This window comes from Spinacia oleracea, chromosome 3, assembly GCF_020520425.1.
Source record: "Spinacia oleracea cultivar Varoflay chromosome 3, BTI_SOV_V1, whole genome shotgun sequence".
Lineage (NCBI taxonomy): Eukaryota > Viridiplantae > Streptophyta > Magnoliopsida > Caryophyllales > Amaranthaceae > Spinacia > Spinacia oleracea.
Genome location: NC_079489.1, coordinates 11,043,578 through 11,065,795, shown reverse-complemented (window position 1 = coordinate 11,065,795; position 22,218 = coordinate 11,043,578). Strand labels below are relative to the sequence as shown.

General features: G+C 32.8%; 2 protein-coding genes across 2 annotated transcripts; one reads left to right on the top strand and one right to left on the bottom strand.

Annotated features, from left to right (window-relative positions):
* Positions 1-10,096: 10,096 nt before the first annotated feature.
* Positions 10,097-11,406, top strand: LOC110787339 (uncharacterized). The gene has a single exon (XM_021991946.2). The coding sequence runs from the start codon at positions 10,548-10,550 to the stop codon at positions 11,022-11,024; it is 477 nt and encodes a 158-aa protein (XP_021847638.1). The 5' UTR covers positions 10,097-10,547; the 3' UTR covers positions 11,025-11,406.
* Positions 11,407-18,741: 7,335 nt separating this feature from the next.
* LOC110787356 (peroxisomal membrane protein PMP22) lies at positions 18,742-21,861 on the bottom strand. The gene is made up of 7 exons (XM_021991968.2): positions 21,457-21,861; positions 21,273-21,371; positions 21,077-21,178; positions 20,894-20,969; positions 20,056-20,126; positions 19,833-19,918; positions 18,742-19,271 (listed from the first exon to the last, which is right to left on the bottom strand). The coding sequence occupies exons 1-7, from the start codon at positions 21,526-21,528 to the stop codon at positions 19,220-19,222; spliced, it is 558 nt and encodes a 185-aa protein (XP_021847660.1). The 5' UTR covers positions 21,529-21,861; the 3' UTR covers positions 18,742-19,219.
* Positions 21,862-22,218: the final 357 nt, after the last annotated feature.

Sequence of the window (22,218 nt, the reverse complement as noted above, 5' to 3'; positions counted from 1 at the left end):
GAATTCAAGAGATGTTATGAAAGCAGGGAGAGAAAGGAAGAGAGAAACTGACAGTTATGATATTGTTCCAATAGACATAATAGGTACACATACATATATTATAAAGGATGTCAGGGGTATAATTAATATCCACAATACAATATTTTATAACACTCTCTCTTGGATGTCCATTATTTAAAACAATACAATAGCCCTGTAATGTAGTACATGAGATGATGCCTCTTTAAAAACCTTACTAGGAAAACCCTGTGGGAAAAAAACCTAGTGAAGGAAAAAAAGTACAACACTCATCATAATACGCTTGGGATTAGGGATGGCAATTGGTCTGATCTGGACCGGGTCCGACAGGATCTAGACCCGGACCCTTTTTTAAGAGGTGGATCCAGATCCGACCAGATCCATTGGGCCCAAAAAAATCAGATCCAGACCCAGATTTACTGAGTCTAATGGGTCTAGGGTCGGATCTGGGTCCTAAATAGGTCTAAGCGTATTTCTTTTCCAAAAAAAATTGTCACTCATTTTTCTTATATTATGTAATTTTTTCGCCCATTTTTTGTATATAAATGTAACGTTACTTTAATAAAACCACTAAATATGGAATATTCGTTAATTTTTTTTAGGAAAAAAAATCATATTAGCCTTGTAATACAATAAGTATTTAAAGTTTCTAATATTTTTATTTATACGTCACGTCAAATAATTTTTAAATAGTTTAATATCATAAGAACTGAATAAAGTTTAGCACGTAAACATTGTATTATTTTTAAACTTTAATATTTTTTTAAAAATTATATATATATGGGTATGTGGGTCGGATTTGGACCGGATCTGAGTCTTTAATTCTTGGATCCGGACCCAAACCCAGACCCACCCTATTGAACAAAGACCCAGTTTCGCCCCATATTCACAGGGTCTAATTTTTATTTTTTTTTGTACCGAGACCCTTAAAAATGGACCGGGTCCAACCGGATCTGGTCGGGTCTTGGATCCATTTCCATTCCTACTTGGAATCGATGTTGCCTCGTTAAAACCCTTACCAGGAAAATCCAGTGGGACAAAAGCATGGTTAAGGGAAAAAGAGTGCAACGCGTATTTTCTCCCCCTGATTAATACATCACTTGAGATCTTCTAGTTCAATGAATCTAATATTGTTGATAACTTTTCAAATGTAGCAACATGAAGCTCCTTGAAAGTTGATTCTCCACAATTTGACTTGAATTTTCAAATTTTCACTTGTATGCACTAGGTGAGTATTTATATCACCTAACTTTTGAAAATAATACCTGAAATAAATATTTTTTTTGTACATAATATTACAAAATGTATCTTTTCATATTGGACATTTATAAACCTTCTTATGGAGGTTAAAAATAATAGTAATCATCAATAGAAAAAATTCTAGTCATACTTTCATGGCAATGCATGATAAATAACAACATCATTGGAGTATGATATAACTAATAATGCAATTTATGGTTCTTCTGGACCATAAAATAAAACTCAATGTAAGGGAATTACATACTTTTATCTCATATTTTGAATCAACTCATATTTCCGTGAATAAATTAATATGTATATTTCATAATTATCAAATACTCAAACTTTGGTTGAGACGACAGTTTTAAAACACTCTTTAAGAATTTGATAATATCTTATCAATGATGTGACATTAATATGCAAAACTTAAAGGGCTAGATGTTAAGAACATCATGTATAAGTTCTTCAAGAACTCTTCTTATTTGCATGATTCATAACATGCTATTAAATCAATATTATATATATATACTACTTTCGCAACTATTAGCCCAATGGAGTAAGAATCTCCTCTTATGTAAATTTTCATAAAGTTGCAAATTCGTCTTACCATTCTTTGGATGCATATTCATATACGACATCATAATAGTTTTGAAACTTGTAATATGAAATTATAACTGGATAAATCAAAATCATATCATGATAAAACATAAAACAAACTAAATGTATGATGAATGATGCATTTACCTATTAACTACACATGTATATGAATGTAAGACTCAAAATGCAAAACTCTGTACATTGTAGATATTTCAAATCAATAACTTGTTGGACTTCAAGTCCATGAGCTCATTTGATCATTATAGTTATGTCTACATCGAAATAGACATGGATTTACGATCCCCTATTAAATTCAAAGTCCATTATTTCTCGCATATGCATTATATTTAGGTTCCATCATCTACCGGTATCATCAAAATTCTTCAAAATATACTTGCATGCTATTCATCAATAATATCTGAATACTTATTCAATAGGTACCATTCATCTTTTCTCATGTGCCATATATTATAGTCCAGATATCTATACCACTTAAAGGGTATTTCATACACTACATTAGTATTTTCTTTCTTTTCACAAATATTATCAACTGCATTATTTTTCCGTCATTTTCATATAAATAAATATATAACTCATCACTATGTTGGAACCGTATATATAAACTACACTTCAGGAGTAGAAATTTAAATATGGGCAAAATATATATTTCTCAACACTTACTATATGTAACATCGAGCACTATGGCTATCATATACCTTTATTACGTTAGAAATCTTATTATAATTGGTGGTGGTGGAGATGGTGAGGTGAGGGCTGCCAGATTTTTGTCGCCGGAAAATGATATAGGCTGCCGGAATAGGAGTGGTGAAATCTTGAGGTGAAAAATGAAGAAGGTGGGGCAGAGTTTTATAAGGGCACAACTGTCCTTCCACATAAAATACGCGAGCGTTTTTAGCGAACGAGACGTCGAATAGCGATACACTTTAATAACTATTCTTGCTGATGGTATAGTGCTTGAAATAATGTTAGCAGTCTGAGTCCAATTTTGTTTTGGTGGTTACGTTGATCTTTTTTACAAAAGTTTTTCCATATTTTAGCTATTTTGGGTGATGTTCTCTTAGTTATTGTTTTAGTCTTTTCTGCTCTTGCTTCTATATTAAGTGTCAGTGTCCTTAATTTGCAAGAAATGTTTGATTTAGTTCTTTGCAATAATTGAAGGTGGCACTAATTACACATTCTCAATTTGAACATGAGATGCTACAATATAATGCTAGCTAGATATATTGTCATTGAACTTTTGCTGGGTTAGGGAGGCCTTTTAGTGGCACTGAGCCACTGATCAATTACGATATCTCAGAGTATATAGGACTTTAGAGCTAGAATATAATTAATGATTATATCTTAATTTATATGTGTAGTAAAATTAATATGTTTAGTAAAAATGATAGGAAAATAGCTAGTTTGTCTATATATCCACCTTCATTTTGTTTTTTTTTTTTTATTTATCTACTTAGATTGGAAGTAGGGAGTTTTATTTTCTCAATCTTTTTTATTACCTTTTTGTGCTCCGGCCTTATGACCTTATTTTTTGTATTGATGTTGTTGCCTTGCAGGTCATATCAGTTCTACATAAATCAAGATTCAAAATTGTCATTGGCCAAATTTGGCAAACAAGTCGAATTCCTTGGATTATTTGTATTATTTTGTAAAATTTCCCTATACCTTAAGTTTTACACCGTACGTCGTGGATTGAGTTGATTTTACAGATTAGTACGTGTCTTTTTAAAAACTAGATACAAATTTATTGTTATTATAAAAATCTAATATGCCTCCTTTATATATATATAGACATATTTGCTGAAATATTAGAGCGCCATCTAGGATTACTATTGGTTTCGACCAATGAAAAATAAGATTTCTAATTTATTTTTGAATTAAAAAAATCGATCGCCACGTAGATAATTCATTAGGTGCCACGTGGATATTATGTGTCACATAGATATTTTAATTATGTTATCCCACTTTAAGTTAGATTCCACTTTTCATCAGTGTTGTAATTCTATAAGTAGTCCACTCCTTAAACACGGTGAAGTTTATGATATTGAGTTCCAATCTATAGACTCTTGATATTTAATGCAAAGTAAGATGAAATATACTAAAATCATCCGACAAAGAGGAACTCAATATCTAATGTAAAGTAAAGATGAAATATACAATTCAAAGTCTAGAAAGTATACAATCACATGGATTGGAATATGAATTTGAGGCCCACGTAGCTCAAGGAATATAGAATTTATTATTTAAACTAATATTAATAATAATAATAATAATAATAATAATAATCTAACATATATATATATATATATATATATTATTGTTATTATTATTATTATTATTATTATTATATATAACTAATTATTTATTATTAATTACTATAAGTTATTATTTATCATTTATTATTATTTTTAGAAATTAATTACGGATTATTAATTATTAATTATTTATTATTCAGTAAAGTTCAGTTCAGTTCAGGAGTATTTAGTTTAGTTTAGTTGAATTCAGTTTAGTTCAGTTCAGCTCTAAATAACAGGGCCTTAATATTTTTTCTATTATTCATACTACAAATTACGATCTAAGCTTTTAAAGTTTGAACACATGAATAGTAAACATGAGAAACATTATGAAATAGAGAAAGTGCTACTTATTAGATTTTTATAATACAATTATTGAAAAGTACCTAGTATTGATTAACAAAACATATATTGTATACAAGACTATTACAAATTAAATTGCTATAATAAAAATTAATAAATAACTCATGCATTGCACGGGCTTTAAATCTAATTTATAAATAAAGTTGTTGAAACCGGAGCTAATCTAGTTTATGAATATGTCAATTGATAATGCCTACAGGAAATAACATACTCCGTTTATGTCAATTGATGATAATACATTTTTAGTTAGAGGAAAAACAATTTACGCACGCTAAATGCAACGTATTTCGAGTGTCGTAACTCGTATGTAATCCAAAATATGGTTTATACACCCGGGTGCACAATGCTTACTGTGCACCCTATTTTTAAAAGAACATATAGTTCAAATGCAAAGAACATATAGTTCAAATGCAAAGAACATATCATTCATATTCATAGAACATATACTAAATGAACATATAGTTCAAATCCATAATACATATATTGCAAATATTTCATTTGTATATGTACATTGAAATCATTCTTCATCTTCTTTAGATACTCAACAAATATTCTTCAGGGTGCATCATGATTCATGAGCACTGTGCACCAGGGTGTATAATCCAAATTGCGTATGTAATCATGTATTGTGTTTAGGTCTTGGCCTATTGGGCCCGTTTCTTACGATTGATCTTTCTAGCTGTTCCGGACCGGACTTGAATTGTTTGCAAGACGAAGGAAAAAGAAATGATTTTTAGTGGGCCCTGGTCCAAACCAGCCAATACTTTTGAAGAAGGAATCTTTTAGGATTAATGTTTTCTAGGTTTCTAACCCACATTTGACACATAGTACTCGTTTTTACGAATATGTGGTAAGCCGTACGCATCAACGGATATTTCTCCGTGTAGAATAAATAATGCATCAATTCAACATTATCCAAATGAATTCCTGGATTTTTTTTTGGATATTTTTCCTATTTGCAGGAAAATCCATTTTATTACTCAGTCATAGAAAAATAATTAACTCAAAAGTAAAGGAGCACAATGGTGTGAATTTGAATAGTCAAGATTCAAAGTTAATATCATAGTTTTGAGTTTATAGAGTTGGTCGATGGAAAATAATAATTTGCGTACACTGATTCTATTAGGTTTAATCTTATTTCAGGTTAGATCCAGTCATAACTTTTACTCCGTAATACGTTATTTAGGATTCCACTAGGCTTAATCATATTCCTTGTTTTAGCAGGACTCTTAGTAGGTCTTCTTTTATTTTCTTCTTCTTATTCTAGGTTCTTTTTGTTAGACTTATATTAGGTTGTTATTTTATTTACATTGTGATTGAGGTTAATAGAGTTTTGAGTTTTATGATACAACTTACAAGAGCAAGTGACATGCTTATTCTTCCATTCCAGCGTTTCTAGTTTGGTTATCATTTGGTCCATTTGATCGAATTCTTTAGTTTATATCCGTTCGACTCTAAATTAACACTTAGATTTTGTGAAGTTTTTTTACTGCGCATAACTACCTTATCATACCAATTTCCCCTAAGAGAAACATAATAACTCAAATCTCAAGGAGCTAGCTAGTATGAACGATTTTTTCATTAATTAAACAAGTATATAATTAAGGAATTTTTGCTATTTACTACCTTAAAAATACATAACTTTTATATTACTACTTTATGAAAATTTATTATTATTACTATCTTAAAATTTATTAAACTCCGCCTGTGAGTGTCGCGTATGCGGCATTCACTGCCGGTCCCAAGCCCGGGTAAAAGAAGAGGGTGCGGTAGGTTGGTGGCCGCCAACAGTAAAACTAAGCCACATATCATTAGCCGACCCCAAATCATTTTGGGACTAAGGCTATGTTGTTGTTGTTGTTGTTGTATTACTATCTTAAAATATGTTTTAATTTTGGATCACTCTCACTTTACATTTTTCTCATTTTGACATTAACATATCTATTTCGTTACTTAACGTTTGAAGTGATTTAAAGTTCCTCATTTTTTCTTTTGTGTAAGAATTTCATAGATAAAGACATTTCAGAACAATTATTTAATACACAAATATTTTAATAGTTTACAAAAATATTTTTTAATTCGTTTTAAAGGTGGATATCCCAAATCAGAAATACACATGTAAAGGTGAAAATGTGGAATGGAGCCAGATAGGGATTGAGATAGTAGGGGTTTGCATGAAATAGTCCTTAAAGGCTTTCTAAAAAATAAATCAAAATGAAAATAATGACAAACTCACGCATCGTTAGAATTACGTAATGGACACTAAAAATCGACAATGGAAATAACATGTACTATCTTCGTTTTATAAAAATCTTTACAGTCAATATTTGCGTAAATATTAAGACAAAAATAGAAAATTTTGTTAAATATATGGAGTAATAAAATATAGATACAGTAAGTGAAATGTGTAAAAAGGTGGGTGGTGTAATAAAAATATGAATAAAGTAGGAGAAGTGGGTAGAAAATTATAAATATTGTGGGTTAAGAAAGGAAGGTAGTAAACTTTCATGTCCAAAAAAAAATAAAGCAAAAAATAAAGAAAATAATGAAACAGATTAAAACGAAAAGTGAAAGATCATTTTAAAACAGATATAGTACATGTCACTTCCTGATGCAAGACCAAAAATCCTTTTCTTAAAAAAATATACGGAGTATATACTTATTTTTTTATTGATTTTCTCTCCTATTTTTAAACGGTTTATGCGTGGAAAAAAAGGATTATAAAGTATGATAACATAGACGATTTTGGTAAAATTTTAGTCAAATCATCATATCAATACTACTCAATATTTTGGTCAAATTAGCATCTTAATCATATCGAATATTTTGGTCAAATTATCATTTTAAGCATATAAAATATGTATTACATAGTAGGATGAAAAACTGCATCTTAAATAATTAAATAAGTATGTTCAAAATTTAATAATTATGCATTGACTTTAGGGATAAATAATCCAGTTAAATATTCTACAAATAAGATGGTCAAATAATAATTTTCGAATATTTATACATACCCCGGAGTTAATCTAGTAACTTAGTATAGATGACAAAATCAGTCATGGTTAGAATCACGTAATGTTGTAAAGAAGTTGTTTACTTGTAAATCTGTGATAATGATATTTCTCCACCATTCCACCCTCCATAATTCTTGATTTTTATATTTTTGCATAGGAGGGAGAAACCTAAAAAAAGCAAAATTACAAAAACGAAAACAAATACTCGCCTCTTAATTAACCGTGGCAAAATTAAGAAGGAATGAATTAACCGTGGCTAGAGATGGCCCACATGGCTGGTTGGGTGGGTCGTGGGTGGATTTGATGGGTCGTACAAGAATAGGTAGGCCAAATAGACTTACCCGTCGAGTCCGAATACTCAAGATTAAGAGTGATCAACTGATTTATGACATAGAAGATGGATAATGGTTAAAATTAAGGGCATGTGTTAGACATGTTACATGTTTGAATCCCTCCTCTCCTATTGTAGTTGCTATTGCCCTTATAACTCATTCATATCCAAAAAAATATTATAGTCATTTGGAACAAAAGGTCTTGTACGCACCCGGTGTAAACCGTTTTATTGTACATCAGTAACTTTTGCCTATTTTTTGGTTAGCCGCTAACATGTTTTGATTAATTTTATATTACTGAAAAAAAATAACAGATAAACATTTTAAAGGGTTAATAATTTTATATTATATCAGAGTATTTTTAATCATTTTGTTAAATTTAAGAGAAATATGAAATGAGTCTGGGCAACCCAACAAAGGAGAAAAGTTCGGTCCACTTATAAGCTCAATGGAGGTTCCACACTAAAATCAATTAACAATAGTGGGAGTGACTCCACATGCTTATAAGGTGGTATTTTCTTTCCTATTTCTCCAATTTGGGACAACTCACTTGTGGACAGCATATTGTTTCAACGCATTTTGAGTTAATTTTTTACTCCATTGTACAATTATACACCATGCATCTTTAAATAAAAATTTGTGCATTTAGAATCTTGTATTTTCGTGGATAATCTTGTAAGATACAGACCACAGATTAATATCATCAAAAGGTCTTGCGCGCACAAGGTGTACAATAAATTTATTGTACACCAAGATAACTTTTACCCATTTTTTCGTAACTTTAACCCAATTTTGATTAACTTTTATATTAGTAAAAAAAAAATTGATAGAAATGATTAAATGATTAATTTTATACATTATTATTGATTTTGGAGAAATATGATTTTACTAAAATGAAAAATTTTATCACTAAAAAAATAGATAACTTTTACATATATAAGCTTAACTTTTAAACATTTTGAGTTAACTTTTACTTCGGTGTACAATATTTATTGTACACCCTTTGTAAATAAGAATTTGTGTAATATCATTACTCCGTACTAGTGAGGTTTCTAAAGATAGAGATTAGCTTGCGTAAGTGTATTGTTAATTTGTCATTGAGTCCAGGTTGCATCATCCCAGATTAATTTGTACGATCTAAAATGGAGGATTGTTGAATGTCAAGTGGTTTGCGACTACATGAACAAGTCAATCCAATACAACCATTTTTTAATACCAACACATAATATGTTAGTACCAACTACTGGTGTTAATGAGCCGAGCCGAGGCCGAGCCTTTATAGGCTTGGCTCGAATTCGAAACTCGTGAGCACAGGCTCGGCTCGAGCTCGAAGCTCTTCGGGCCTGGGAAATTGGGCTCGAGCTCGAATTATAAAAACCGAACTTGGTTCGACTCGAAGCTCGATAGGCTCGCTCGAGATTGATCATCAAATGTTTAATTAAGTAACATGTTTAACAATTTTTTCATATTTTATATGTTAAAAATAAATATTTATTAAAGTTAATTTATGCAAAAACTTATTTTATACAAAATACATATATTAAAAAGAACTCGAGCTTGTTCACGAGCTTTCGAGTCGAGCCATTGATAGCTCAGGCTTGGCTCGTTAAGTACTCGAGCCGAACCCGAGCTCGAGTCGAGCCTGCTCGAGTCGAGCCTGCTCGATCCGAGCTTTGACCGAGTTTTGTTGAGCCGAGCGTCGAGTAGTTCGCGAGCAGGCTTAGCTCATTAACACCCTAGTATCAACTAATCAAATAATTCGCATTGGTACTCCTTAATAGTTTATTGGTATAACAATAGCTAAACGCTAGTCTTAGTACCAAATTAATATGTACCAATAAGAGTCAATTCCAATTTTAAACACAAGCCACTAAAAATTTAGAGTTTCTCGTCCAAAATGCCGATTTAAAAAAGAAAATCCAAAAAGTAAGAGATGTACTCGTATAAAATCAACCCATAAAAATGAAATCCTTAAAAAGTTTAAGGAATAGTATAAGATTCGTTTTAAATTTTTAATGCACGTATCCTTACCAAATTTTCATGTTCATATTGGACTGGACCAACTCTGTTTAATATCATAATTGGGCCTTGAGCCCAAACAACAATACAGGGTCAATTCCGTCCAAATCACATCGGTGGCATTCTCGTTATTTCTTCAAATAATAAGGTCATGCATTCAGCCATCACTATATATATACCCCATCCTCTTCCGTGCTAACAATCTTTGTATTCCCCTCTCTCTCTCCTCCCCTAATCCCTTTTCCTTCTCTCTACTTTCTATCTCCTCTATACTCCCAATCTCCCTTCTCAATTTTCCGGCCACCTTGCTCCGCCTCTTCCGCCCAATTCCAGGCCCACCTCCCCCTTTTTCTCTCTCTAATTTTTGAAAAAAATTAATCTGTTTTGGTTTTTTTTTTTTTCAAGTTTAAGTGATTTTCCCAATTTATTTATTATTTAGTTTTGTTGGTGTGAAATTACGGTTTTATCCTAAAGTGTCCCAATAAAAAACGCCACTTGCCTGATGTAACTATACATCTTTTTTATTTAAAACCGTCACCCCCCTCCAAAAAAACAACAAAATAACAAAGTGATAAATTATCGAAGAGTAATTTTACTTTTGTACCCTTACTCGTGAAATAATCTGGAAGAGAGAGACACGACGGACGGCGAGGATGAATCACACGAGTCGTAGCGTGGTAACAGCCACACGAAAGCGCAAAGATAGAGGAGAGCTAGAGAACTCTTCATTTTACAAGGGCAGTTTCGGTAACTCACATAAACCGCTTTCCATGGGTAATAATAACCATAGCAGTACGACGTCGTCGTCAACAACAACATCAAGAATGGTTGAACCGGGTTTACTAAACCCATCCTCTCCGGCTTCATCGAATCGGCTCTTAGCCGGCTACATGGCGCACGAGTTTCTATCTAAAGGGACTTTATTTGGGCAGAAGTTTGACCCGGCTCGAGCCGAAGCCGTTCCAGTTTCGGCCGCCGAGCTGAAGAGGAGGCCGGTTCAGACTGGATTTGAGACCGGATTTAAGCCTAACCGGAGTTATGCTGATGTGGCGCAACTGTTGAAGGGTGACGGGGCCCACATCCCTGGGATTGTCAACCCTACGCAACTCACTCGGTGGATCCAGATGTGAGTGACCCGGAAACCCGATATTTTTGGGTTTCCACGTGGAGGGTCCACATTCGTCTGTCACTCTTTACGGAGGACACAGGCAGGTGAGGGAAATTCAAATCAAACCCCTTACCCGTTAATTAAAAAAAAAGGAAAAAAAAACTTGAACAACACTAGTTTAGCGAGAACACCCACTCGCCAGAAAATGACGTCATTTTCCGGCTGTTTTTTCCCTCTCTCCTCTGTTGTTGTCAATATTATAAGAACGAGAGATGTAGTTTTTTATTTGTTGTTTAATCGATGTTATATTTATCTACATTATTACAATTCGCAATCAGAAATGTGTTTGTTAGTATTTTGATCAATTTCATCATGTTATTACATTTGTGATTTGTTTTTTTTAATTCGTTTGTAGGGTTTTATTTACTGATTTTAGATTTGCATCAAATGATTTATTAATGCATGAAATTTGTATCCTTCGTATTTATTTTATAAGTGAAACAATGCATGCCACAACATGCATGCATGTGTTAAAAATATTTGGCCAATTTGGCTGATTAATGTCGAACTTTTGTTTACTTGCGAGGTACTAAACCAATTAAATCTGGCTTTAATTCATTATTATGTACTCGTACATGATCCCTCTCGATTTCTATTCGATCACAATTGTTAGCCTATCAATAATCAATGTGACTATTAAATCTGTACGGATTTTCTTTTTTGTGCAAATGAGCCACGATTGAGGGGATGAGAATCGATACCAGGATCACTTGGAACCGGGATGTAAGCTCTAACCAACTGAGCTATCTATCACTCTCAAATCTGGACGGAATGGAATGGAATGGAATGAAATTAGGGAGTAGACCGGGGGACGGGGACTTACTATAAAAGGATGGTGATTGTCTAGAATTCAGAGATGAATAATACCGAAGTTAAATATTCCTATTTGTTCATGTTTTGTGGGTGAATTATGTATGTGATAATTAATGATAAGTAATGGTGGTTTATGCAATTATGCAAGCTCAAGAAATTGTCAATAGCAATTCTACTAGTAGGTGTCATATTGTTGATAGGAAAGTAATTTGATCTAGTATTAACGAAGTCGATGACATGATTAGGAAGTATTGATATCATGATGTATTATGGCTATGACCACAAAGAGAGTGTGTGTATGTATTTAACTTATTTACAATGGCAATGCCAATAAGATGTGCAACACATAGAATTAAGGTGCATGCATCATGAGCGCTTCATGCGAAGGTTGCTTAATTATTGGAATATGATTAAATTGATTGTATTATTTGTGTTTATTTTTGATAATCTAACATTAAGGATTGAAATCATGGTCAATCGAGATGATATAAATGGTTTTGAATCCTCTATAGTTTTAAAATAACTCTATAAGGTAGAGTTTAAGCAATATCAACCATTGAATGAAAAATCAATGGCTCTTATAGTATCTTTCCAAACTTTCCCCTATATTTTCTCATCAATATCCACTCCCTGGTTTTCCCTTCCTACTAATATGAGTTATTGATTTTAAAATGTATGGTTTAGACACAACTCTACCTTGTAGAGTTTTATTAAAAGTCTAAAGAATACAGACTTGATATGTAACTAAAATAATCACTGTAATATTAACCAGGACTTCATTCTCAAACAATGGCCACCTGGCCCACCCCTATCGTACTTTTGGCACACCATCATCTACCGGTACGGCGGTACCTCCAATTTTCAAGTTCTCTAAGATACTACCGATATTTGAGATGATATAAGTGATCAATCGGGTGGTAACTCAATTTTCTAAGATGCTACGTACCGTGAAGTCGTACGTGAAGCTAAAGAATATGGTACTTGAAAATCCACTTGTTTTGTTTATCATATTTTCACTTACTTCATGAAACATAAGTTTAGAAAAAAAGTGAAAATCAAGTGTATAAAACACATTCTTAATTTTTTTTTAAAAAAAATCGTGTTTGGCCAAGCGGCCCAAGCTTCATCAGATTTTTTAAAAAAAATGAACATACAAAGATGATATCAAGTTATCAAAAAATCAAAGAATAGGTTTGTGCATGGTTTTGGTTTACAAACCTTTTGTTGAGGTGAGACTCAGAGGAAGTAAAAACACATATCTGATATGTGTGTCCAAATACATATCAGAACATAAGACAAAATAGGAAAAAGGACAAAAAAAAATTTAAATGGTACTTTTCTAAACACAAATGGTACTTTTTTTTACAGAATGGTATTAGAATGGTACTTTTTTTACATGAATGGTACTTTCTTTTTTGTCTTTTAGCTATTTGTCTTTTAGTTGATATGTGTTTGTTGTTGCATGCCCGATATCCGCCTCGACGCACTCGTGAGACTCATGCATGTTAGATTGTTAGGTGGATAAATAATGATTTACATGCCACCTCATAGGCTTCCTAACTTCCTATATAAATCAAATTTTATGCTCTAATGGACTGTCTAATTAGATGCCTAACTTTTTTATGCGACTAAAAGTCAAATTAAAATAATAAGTACTCGTATTTCATATGAAAATTACACTATATTTTCATGTGATTGCATTGATGTGATATGATTGTCGCATTGAGAAGTTTAAAAGTCTGAAATCGTGAAAACTGGTTTAAGGACGTATTAATTGCAAATCTTAAACACTTTAGTTAGAGGACCATCATCCAGTAAGAGCAAGATCAAGGGGATTTTGTTTTAAGATTTTCTTCAATTGCCATGTCATCATTTCATTAATATTAAATAATTAAATTATTGTTAAGATTCCTTGAGATTCAATCAAATTTAGCTCTTCACCCATTAAATCATTTAAGACTTGTAAATTTATGTACAATATCATTTTATTATTTAATTTTACTCACATACCCAGTCTTAAGTTGAGTCTTAGTTTTTCAAGACTCAATTTAAGACTTTGATAAGACTCGTCTACTTCAATGCTACAATTTCTATGTGTGTGATCTTAAGACTGATGACTCATATGCCACGTCAGCACAACTCAAGTCTTAAAACTTGGGGCTGATCATGCTCTAATGAGTATGTACAATAGAAGTTACTGGAAGAGTTAGACAATTTGTAATGTATGAGCTTCGTACATTAGTACTCAAATTTTAGAAACATGTCGAAATTAAAATTTTCATATGCAAATGGTATAATATGTTATCGTGCTTGAACCATGATAGAAATACAAGAATTTTTTCTCCATTTTAATGAGAATGGAAATTCTTAATAAGAGCATTAGGAGACTAATGTCAAAATTCAAATGCCATGCATCATCCACCTTAATTGGCTATTAAAGTAAAGTTGTAATTGTGGGCCCTGTGGGGCTTGACCCCTTGATTGAGCTTGTGTCTCTTCTCTGGTACTCCGTATTACGACTAGAATGTAAACTAATAGAGTGGGACCAGATGAATAATATGAGTAATATAGGGTGATTATCCTTAAATCACTTTCTATTATCTCCTAATGAATCTGTGGGACCCTTTTATTTTATATTTCGTATATATCTTAGTCTATCTAGAGCTACCGGATGTGTCATTTTGGGCCGGGTTCGTGTTTGGTCCCATGTCGATTTCATATTGTTCACGAAATTTATCATATTTTGTTAAAAAGTATGATCTCAAACCCTTAAAAGTCATGTGTCTTAAGTATTATGCTTATCCCCAAATTCTTATATGAGGATCCCTTGAAATTCACTAAGAAGTAAAATTTCCAAACCTTCCATTTGTAATCTCTTAAATCTAAATGCTTGTTTCCTTTGGTCTAAGGTTCAATTCCTACCATAAAATAAAATACATGTGATTTGAGTACTTGCTTATCATAGTGATATGACTTATAACCGGTCTAATTTTTTTAATCAATGGTGCTAAACCGCCAACTAAAATAGCGGTTGAAACTCATAAACCGCTATTTCAATTAGCGATTTACACTACAAGAATTTGTATCTTTAACGACAACCTAATTACGATGGGTCAAAACTCCCGTCGCAAAAGCCTTTTGCGATGGGGCGAACAACCAAACAATGACGGGAATAACCGTCGCGAAATGTCTTTTACGACGGGTTAACGACGGGATTTTCTATTAACGACGACCCCTTTTATGACGGGTTCGCGACAGGAAATCCCGTCGTTAATCAACGATTATAGGCCTTTCGAGACGGGATTTCCCGTCATTAATAGTACTATTTCTTGTAGTGTTAGTGTTAAATGAACCGCCATTTCATTTAGCGGTTCACTTCCAGACCTAGGTAATCAAAGCTAGGCTCCCTCTCACATTTGGTCTGATGCTTAGAGAGCCGCCTCTTCATCAGACGGGATGTGCCTACGCCCACGGAGGAGTACAAATATCTGACAAGGTGGAGAATTCAAAATATCCAAAACAACGAAAAGGAAGAACCTGAGAAGTTTGATAACCCCATCTTCACCATCTGCAAGTTACATACATACAGGAAGAAAGGGAAAATCGGATTCTTAAAAGGAATAAAATAAATTGCTGAAAAGGAGATCTTCTATCTTGGAACTAATAATTTAGAAAGGTACGAACCAACTCAGTTCTGGGAGTATTGCATACTCAACCGCTAACTTAATTGGCGGTTTGGTTTTAAAATGAACAGTCATTTGAGCTGGGGGTTTACCCCCATTAAACCACCAATTCAGATGGCAGTTTCTTATGAAACCAAACCGCCAAAGTTCAACCGGAGAAAAAAAAGTTTTCTGTTTAATTAGGTGATGGAATGGCATGGTGGGAAATAAGTGATAATGTAGCATATTTTGAGAATTTAAGGATTTTCAAGCAATATTGAAGGCAATCGCTCTTCTATCTGCTGACCTGATCCCCTTTGTCCTTTTTTTTCCTCTTACGTTCTTTTCAATAATTTATTTGTCTTTGTATGCGTAGATTATATTTTATATTTATATAACAAATGAAATATCTAGACTCTTTCATTTGCAATGTATATTAGCAACCATAACATATTTACGTAATATTTGATAAATAATTTACTTTATCTAATTATTCAACCTAATTAGTCAGTTATTTTTGCTAATGGATTCCAATATCACGTGGAACTGTGCGCTAGCACGCGACCGGTCCAATAACCTGAACTAAACTAAACACATAAGACCAGCCCCGATCCTGATATTTTGAGGGCCCTAGGCGAAATAAGGGATCATGACTCCTTCCGAAATGATACGTCTTTAAATAACATTTTTTTTATTAAATCTATTATATTGTTGAATTCAAATTAATAAAAAATTATTATATCTCCTTTGTAGGGTCCTAGAATTCAAAATCCGGCTCTAGTCGATCTCTTGAATATTTCAATAAAATAAATACTTACTTAATTACAAGATAACTAATATGCATAAATTGATTTTTTTTTTATTGTATATAAAAGTATCAGTTAATTTTGTTATCATTAAAATTTGATATCTATTTTAAAACTTATAGACCCACAGTCCATCAAATAAGCATTTGTGTCGCCCACATATAATTACATCAATTAGAACTGAGTACTAGAAGTCATATACTACGTACATAAACTCAACGTAAAACTTAATTATCTTGTAAAGGATTAAAGGACAAATTAAGATAATACAAATAAGAGTTTAAATAATTGAGACATTATATGTACAAAGTATTATAAATGAGAAAATTAGTTGCTAGAAAATAAATTTAAATAAAAAAAATTACAGTACAAGCTGACAAACATAAAAATAAAAATATTGATAAAGTTAAAAGAAGAAAATAAAAGAGTTGAACGAATGAACAAAATAATAAAGACAATTAGGGGAGTCGAACACTAAGGCTCCTGTTTAGTTCACCTTATTTCTCCTGATCTGATCTGATCTGGTCTGAGCTGATCTGGACTTATTTTTTCTGATCTGATCTGATCTGAACTTATTTTTTCTGATCTGATCTGATCTGAACTTATTTTTTCTGATCTGAGCTGATCTGATCTAGTCTGGTCTGATCTGATCTGATCTGATCTGATCTGATCTGATCTGATTCTTCTGAATTAAGTTTAAACAAAAATCTACATTTATTAATATTAAACGACTTACGTGTAAAATAAATGTTACACAAATTTATAATATTGTTATTATTTACTTGACTTTGCTCATGATTTAACTATTCCTTATATTAGATAGACCTATACATGATCTAGATAGATCGGTTATGATCTAGACATATAAGTTCTGATCTGGATATGATATGTACAGATCGGTTCTGATCTATACATGATTTGTACATATAAGTTATGAATTGGACATGATCAGTTCTAATTTGGACATGATCTGTACAGATTAGTTCTGATCTGTACATGATATGTACAGTTTAGTTATGATATGGACATGATCTGTACAAATCAGTTCTGATCTGGGCATGATATGTATAGTACAGTTCTGACCTAGACATGATCTGTATAGATCAGTTCTGACTAGGACATGATCTGGTCATGATCTGTACAGATCAGTTCTGATCTGGTCATGATCTGTACAAATCAGTTCTGATCTGGTCATGATCTGTACAGATTATTTCTGATCTGGTCATGATCTGTACATATCAGTTCTTATCGGGTCATGATCTGTACAGACTAGTTCTGACCTGAACATGATCTTTAATTATGATCTGAACATAATCTATATAGAGTCGATATTTAGACAAGTTATAATTTGGACATATCGATTTTGATCTGGACATGATCTGTACAAATCGGTTTTAATCTGAACATATTGGTTCTATAAGGATCGGTTCTGATGTAGATAAGATCTTTGCAGATTTGAACATGATCTGGACATGATATGTACAGATCAGTTATGATCTGGATATTATCTGATCCTATCAGTTCTAGTCTGGATATATAATGGTTCTGATCTATAAAAATCAGTTCTGATATGGACATGATCTGATCATATCGTTTCTAACCTGGACTTAATGGTTTTAATTTTGGACATGATCAATTTGAATGTTTTGTTAATGTTTTTTTATGCTAAAAATGATAGATTTTAATTGCATCGACAACAACATTATTTTTTATTAAAGCAATAATAGTAATAAAATATTAAATATAATAACAATGATATAAACATATACCAATAATAATAATAATAATAATAATAATAATAATAATAATAATAATAATAATAATAATAATAATAATAATAATAATAATAATAATAATAATCTGGTCTGATCTGATCTGATATTGTCTGATCTGATGTGATCTGATTTGATCTGAACTTATTTTTTCTGATGTGATCTGATCTGAACTTATTTTTTCTAATCTGGTCTGATCTGATCTGATTAAATCTGAAATAAGTAATAAGGTCCTGAAATAAGGTGAACTAAACAGGGCCTAAACCTGTGGTAGAAGCAAAACTTTAGCACATACTTTCTATCAATGAGCCAAGGAAATAACATGTGTATTTAATGTGTTGTTTATTACTAGTACTAATTACTGTACATGCTATTATTTTGGCCCCTAAGCGGTCGCACCCCTCGCCTACCCCCTAGGGTCGGGCCTGCATAAAACTTAACTAGAATCAAACCCACCACATGGGTACTTACTACATTGAAACTATGTAATTTTATTGAGATATAATACAAAAAACAAAACATAATTGAAGAGAAGGGGCGGAAAAAAAACCAAATTTCCGAAGAAATTTGGCTATTTCCACCCTAAAAGCCTAATTTTAGAGAGAAGAAAAGAGGGAGAACGGAGATGCTAGTGTTAGAATTTTATTAGAGGGTAGTAATATACTTGATTGCAATTGTTGAAATCAGAAGATGTGCAGTTTGAACTATGATCTAAATCCTCTGATCTCAGTTTTCCCAGGAACACATATTTGCCCTGCTTCAAGTACAAGTCTTACCAGATAAAAAAGGATCTGACTGAAAAACAATTACTAAACATACTACTATTAATTTTTTTTGTTCCCCATCTCCAGTACCCACATGGTCTTGCAATCCCACAAGAAGAAGAGGGTAATGATTGGAGACAGGCTAACACAAGAATCACACATCATTCATTCATAAATTATCAATCATACAAGTACAATTATCTTCAACGATTCCGGGACTTCCGACTCCTTCAGGTGCCACCGTTTTATGATTTCTGACCTTCGAAAGTAAAGAAACTGATGAAGATGAACTATTCGTGAGAGGAAGGTACCGTTTTAAGGAGACTGCTTCATGTATCATTTAGGCCTTCTTGATGGCAGTAGATTTTGCTTTAAGGTTAAGGAAGATTGCCCTGCAAGTAAACAAACAGTAATCAATTTTACGTAGATGTAGAGTTTTTACATCGAACATGGGTATGAGATTAGTATGCAAAACAAACAAGAAAAACTAAGATGATGCATAATATGCATGAATTACAAGACCAGTAATTTCCCAATGTGATGAAAATCTGCAACAGATGACTGGAGAATTTTATGGCATGATCCCAGTCAGTAATTTGGGACATCTTTCTGTTTATCTGTAAATATAAGTTGCATACTGAACTTAAAATTATTCCCACGTATAAGTGTAACCATCATGTTCGAAAATTGACAATGGAAAATTGGAAACTACAATTTTCAAGTAAACATGTTTTAAACTTTTCAAGTTTTCAGAAGAAAAAAAGAGACTTTAAGCAATGATAAGAACAAGTCCTTGTTTTACAATTTTGTTGGAAATAATTAATATTCTCAGGCGTAAAGAATGCTGTAACTGTGCTAAGCTTCTGCTATCTGATTGCCATAATAATCAGAACAAGATCGAACAGGGAGAAAACACAAGAACAATAAGTCCAAAAGATATAAGAGTAACTAACCAGCAAGAGGCAATGAGGCTGTGAAACAGAACACGGAGTTGCAGAGGCATATACTGGTAGTTTACCCAGTTTACAATTGGCCAAAACTGCGAATGATAACAAGTGAAATAAGTAATCCCAAAATTTTATCAGACCCATCCCAAATGCCTTAAACATATCATCATTTAATAAGCTAATCACAGTAAAAATTTGAGAGGTTACTTTTGAAAAGAGTATCGATTACCTTCCAAGAAGTTAACTGTACAGGAGGGTAATCTTTCTTGATCTTACTCTTGACCAGTGACCATGATCTTCCTGCAACAAGAAAGCTTTTAATGAACTCAGAAGATATCAGTATATCACTTGACTTTATGCAACAAATCTATAGTTCACATGACACCATCTTCAAAATTTCAGATGTTATTACTTGAACATTCTTGCACAAGTACATACTACTACATAAAAAATCAGCTATGACTAATTATTGGAAGACTAGTAAGCCGAGGTGGGATCCGTATTATTCAAAGACTAGGGTAAATGCCAGTCCCGCAACAAAGATGTCTACTTTGCTTGACAGGCGTACAAGGCACTTTCAAGTTTCAATTCCAAAGCTCCAAATTGACCTTATTAGATGATTTTTCAGCAGAAGCAATAGTTGCAATACATCTTGCTTGATCAACTCCAAATGAGTAAACTCTAAATAACTCAGCAAAGAACTAAGCTATTGCAACATACCATACACTGATTGATTATATGACTCTCAATGTGGAATTGTGGAGCCATACAGAAACTAGACTTGAGGCTAGCGCGAATTTAATTTCAATTTCGATTCAAGCAATGTCAAGACAAATTTAAGAATAATTTCACTAAAAAATCCACAAAAACATGAACATAGCTCCACAACACACAGTGAAAGTGAGAATCCTCACTCTAGAACAATATGATATCGCGTCTCGTGTCATGGCACAGCAAAGTGATGACCATTGTAATAAGCTAAGCTACATAAATCCAACAGGAATACAATGCTGAATTGAGAAAATTACTTTTATGAATAAGTAAAACTGTAAAATTAAAGCATATACCTTCAACCACAAGACCATAATACATCATGAAAAACATGTTGTTCCATGGACTTGCTGTCAATTGTTCCAGTAAAACCTTTAAAAAAAATGGTTATACAGAAAATTTCAACATCAGAACATCAATTTGTAGACTAAAATAGAAAGCATCACCAAAAACAAAATTAACAGATGTGTTTTTTATACCTTCTGTCCCACAGTTGTGTTTCCCTTCTTCCCTTTGAAAATCTTGTCCATCACTTTGTGCAAAAAATGCCCAAATGGTCCAGAATAGAAGAACCCATATATCTAAAGAAAATAGCAAATTCAAAATCAGCAAACTCAATGATCATAAAAAAATGATCTTTTACCAGAATCAAACGACCCGATTGCAACCTCTTACCATGATAAGGAATAATCTTCTAAATTGGATCCTTTTGATCCCAGAAATCTTCTGGGCAGTAAAATCGCTACACCCAGCAAGAACCCCAGCAGTAATTGCCTAAATCATAGGAAAATGAAATCAGAACAAAACCCATGCAAATTTTCCAAATTTAAAGTCAGAATAAGGTAAAGATGGGAATAACCTTGGTTCTAAGAGGGTGGATTTGAAGTTGCAGAAGGTATTTCTTCCAAATTTCAGTAACAAAATCAGACATGGTTGATCAAATTCTGTTTGTAAAGATGCCTTGTTTGTGTTTGTTTAAATGGTGCAGAGAGTGAAAAGCAGGAGAAGAATGAACATTGGTGGGTTGACCAAAGTGGGAAATGTAACAGAAGTTTAATGCGACTGGTGTTAGGTAGCATTGGACTCAGAGCTGATTAGCTGAATGAATTTCCTTTATATTTTAATGTTTTTCTGGGTTTAAGAAGAACTTGTTGGTTGAATTGTTTCCCCCTCCAAATATGCATTCTTTAATTGCTGTACCTATAAAAATTTAACCCACGTTTTCCAATTGCCAAACTAGTTTTTGAGTAGAAAACGATGTGGGAGCAGAAACTCTGGTCCCAAACCCGTTGACATTTTACTCCCCACAAGGCCACACCCACACCCTTGAATTGGAACAAGGTTTATGTCGTGAATCCGAATATTAGCCACCACACACACAATCCACGGTGTACTCCTAGACCGGTGTGTTCAGTTTACGTGCGAGCGAGGTTCGCATCGTAGCACGTTATGTGTGTGTTAATTGACAAGCAATACTCCGTTTTTCTTTGCTACCCCCAAACACGCCCTCAAAGGTGCACTCTCATAGTCTCATGCTGGCGTGTGCATTTTTTGTGTGAGTGACGTTGATACGTATCAATCTTTTTACTCTCTATGAGAATTTCCATTTACCTAGATGTTG

Excerpts from the sequence above, each read along its gene's own strand:
- LOC110787339 (XM_021991946.2), top strand. The coding sequence starts at position 10,548 with ATGAATCACACGAGTCGTAGCGTGGTAACAGCCACACGAAAGCGCAAA.
- LOC110787356 (XM_021991968.2), bottom strand. The coding sequence starts at position 21,528 with ATGTCTGATTTTGTTACTGAAATTTGGAAGAAATACCTTCTGCAACTT. Across the intron at positions 21,372-21,456 it reads TCCACCCTCTTAGAACCAAG|GCAATTACTGCTGGGGTTCT; the intron begins GTTATTCCCATC and ends CCTATGATTTAG. Across the intron at positions 21,179-21,272 it reads GAAGATTATTCCTTATCATG|ATATATGGGTTCTTCTATTC; the intron begins GTAAGAGGTTGC and ends TATTTTCTTTAG.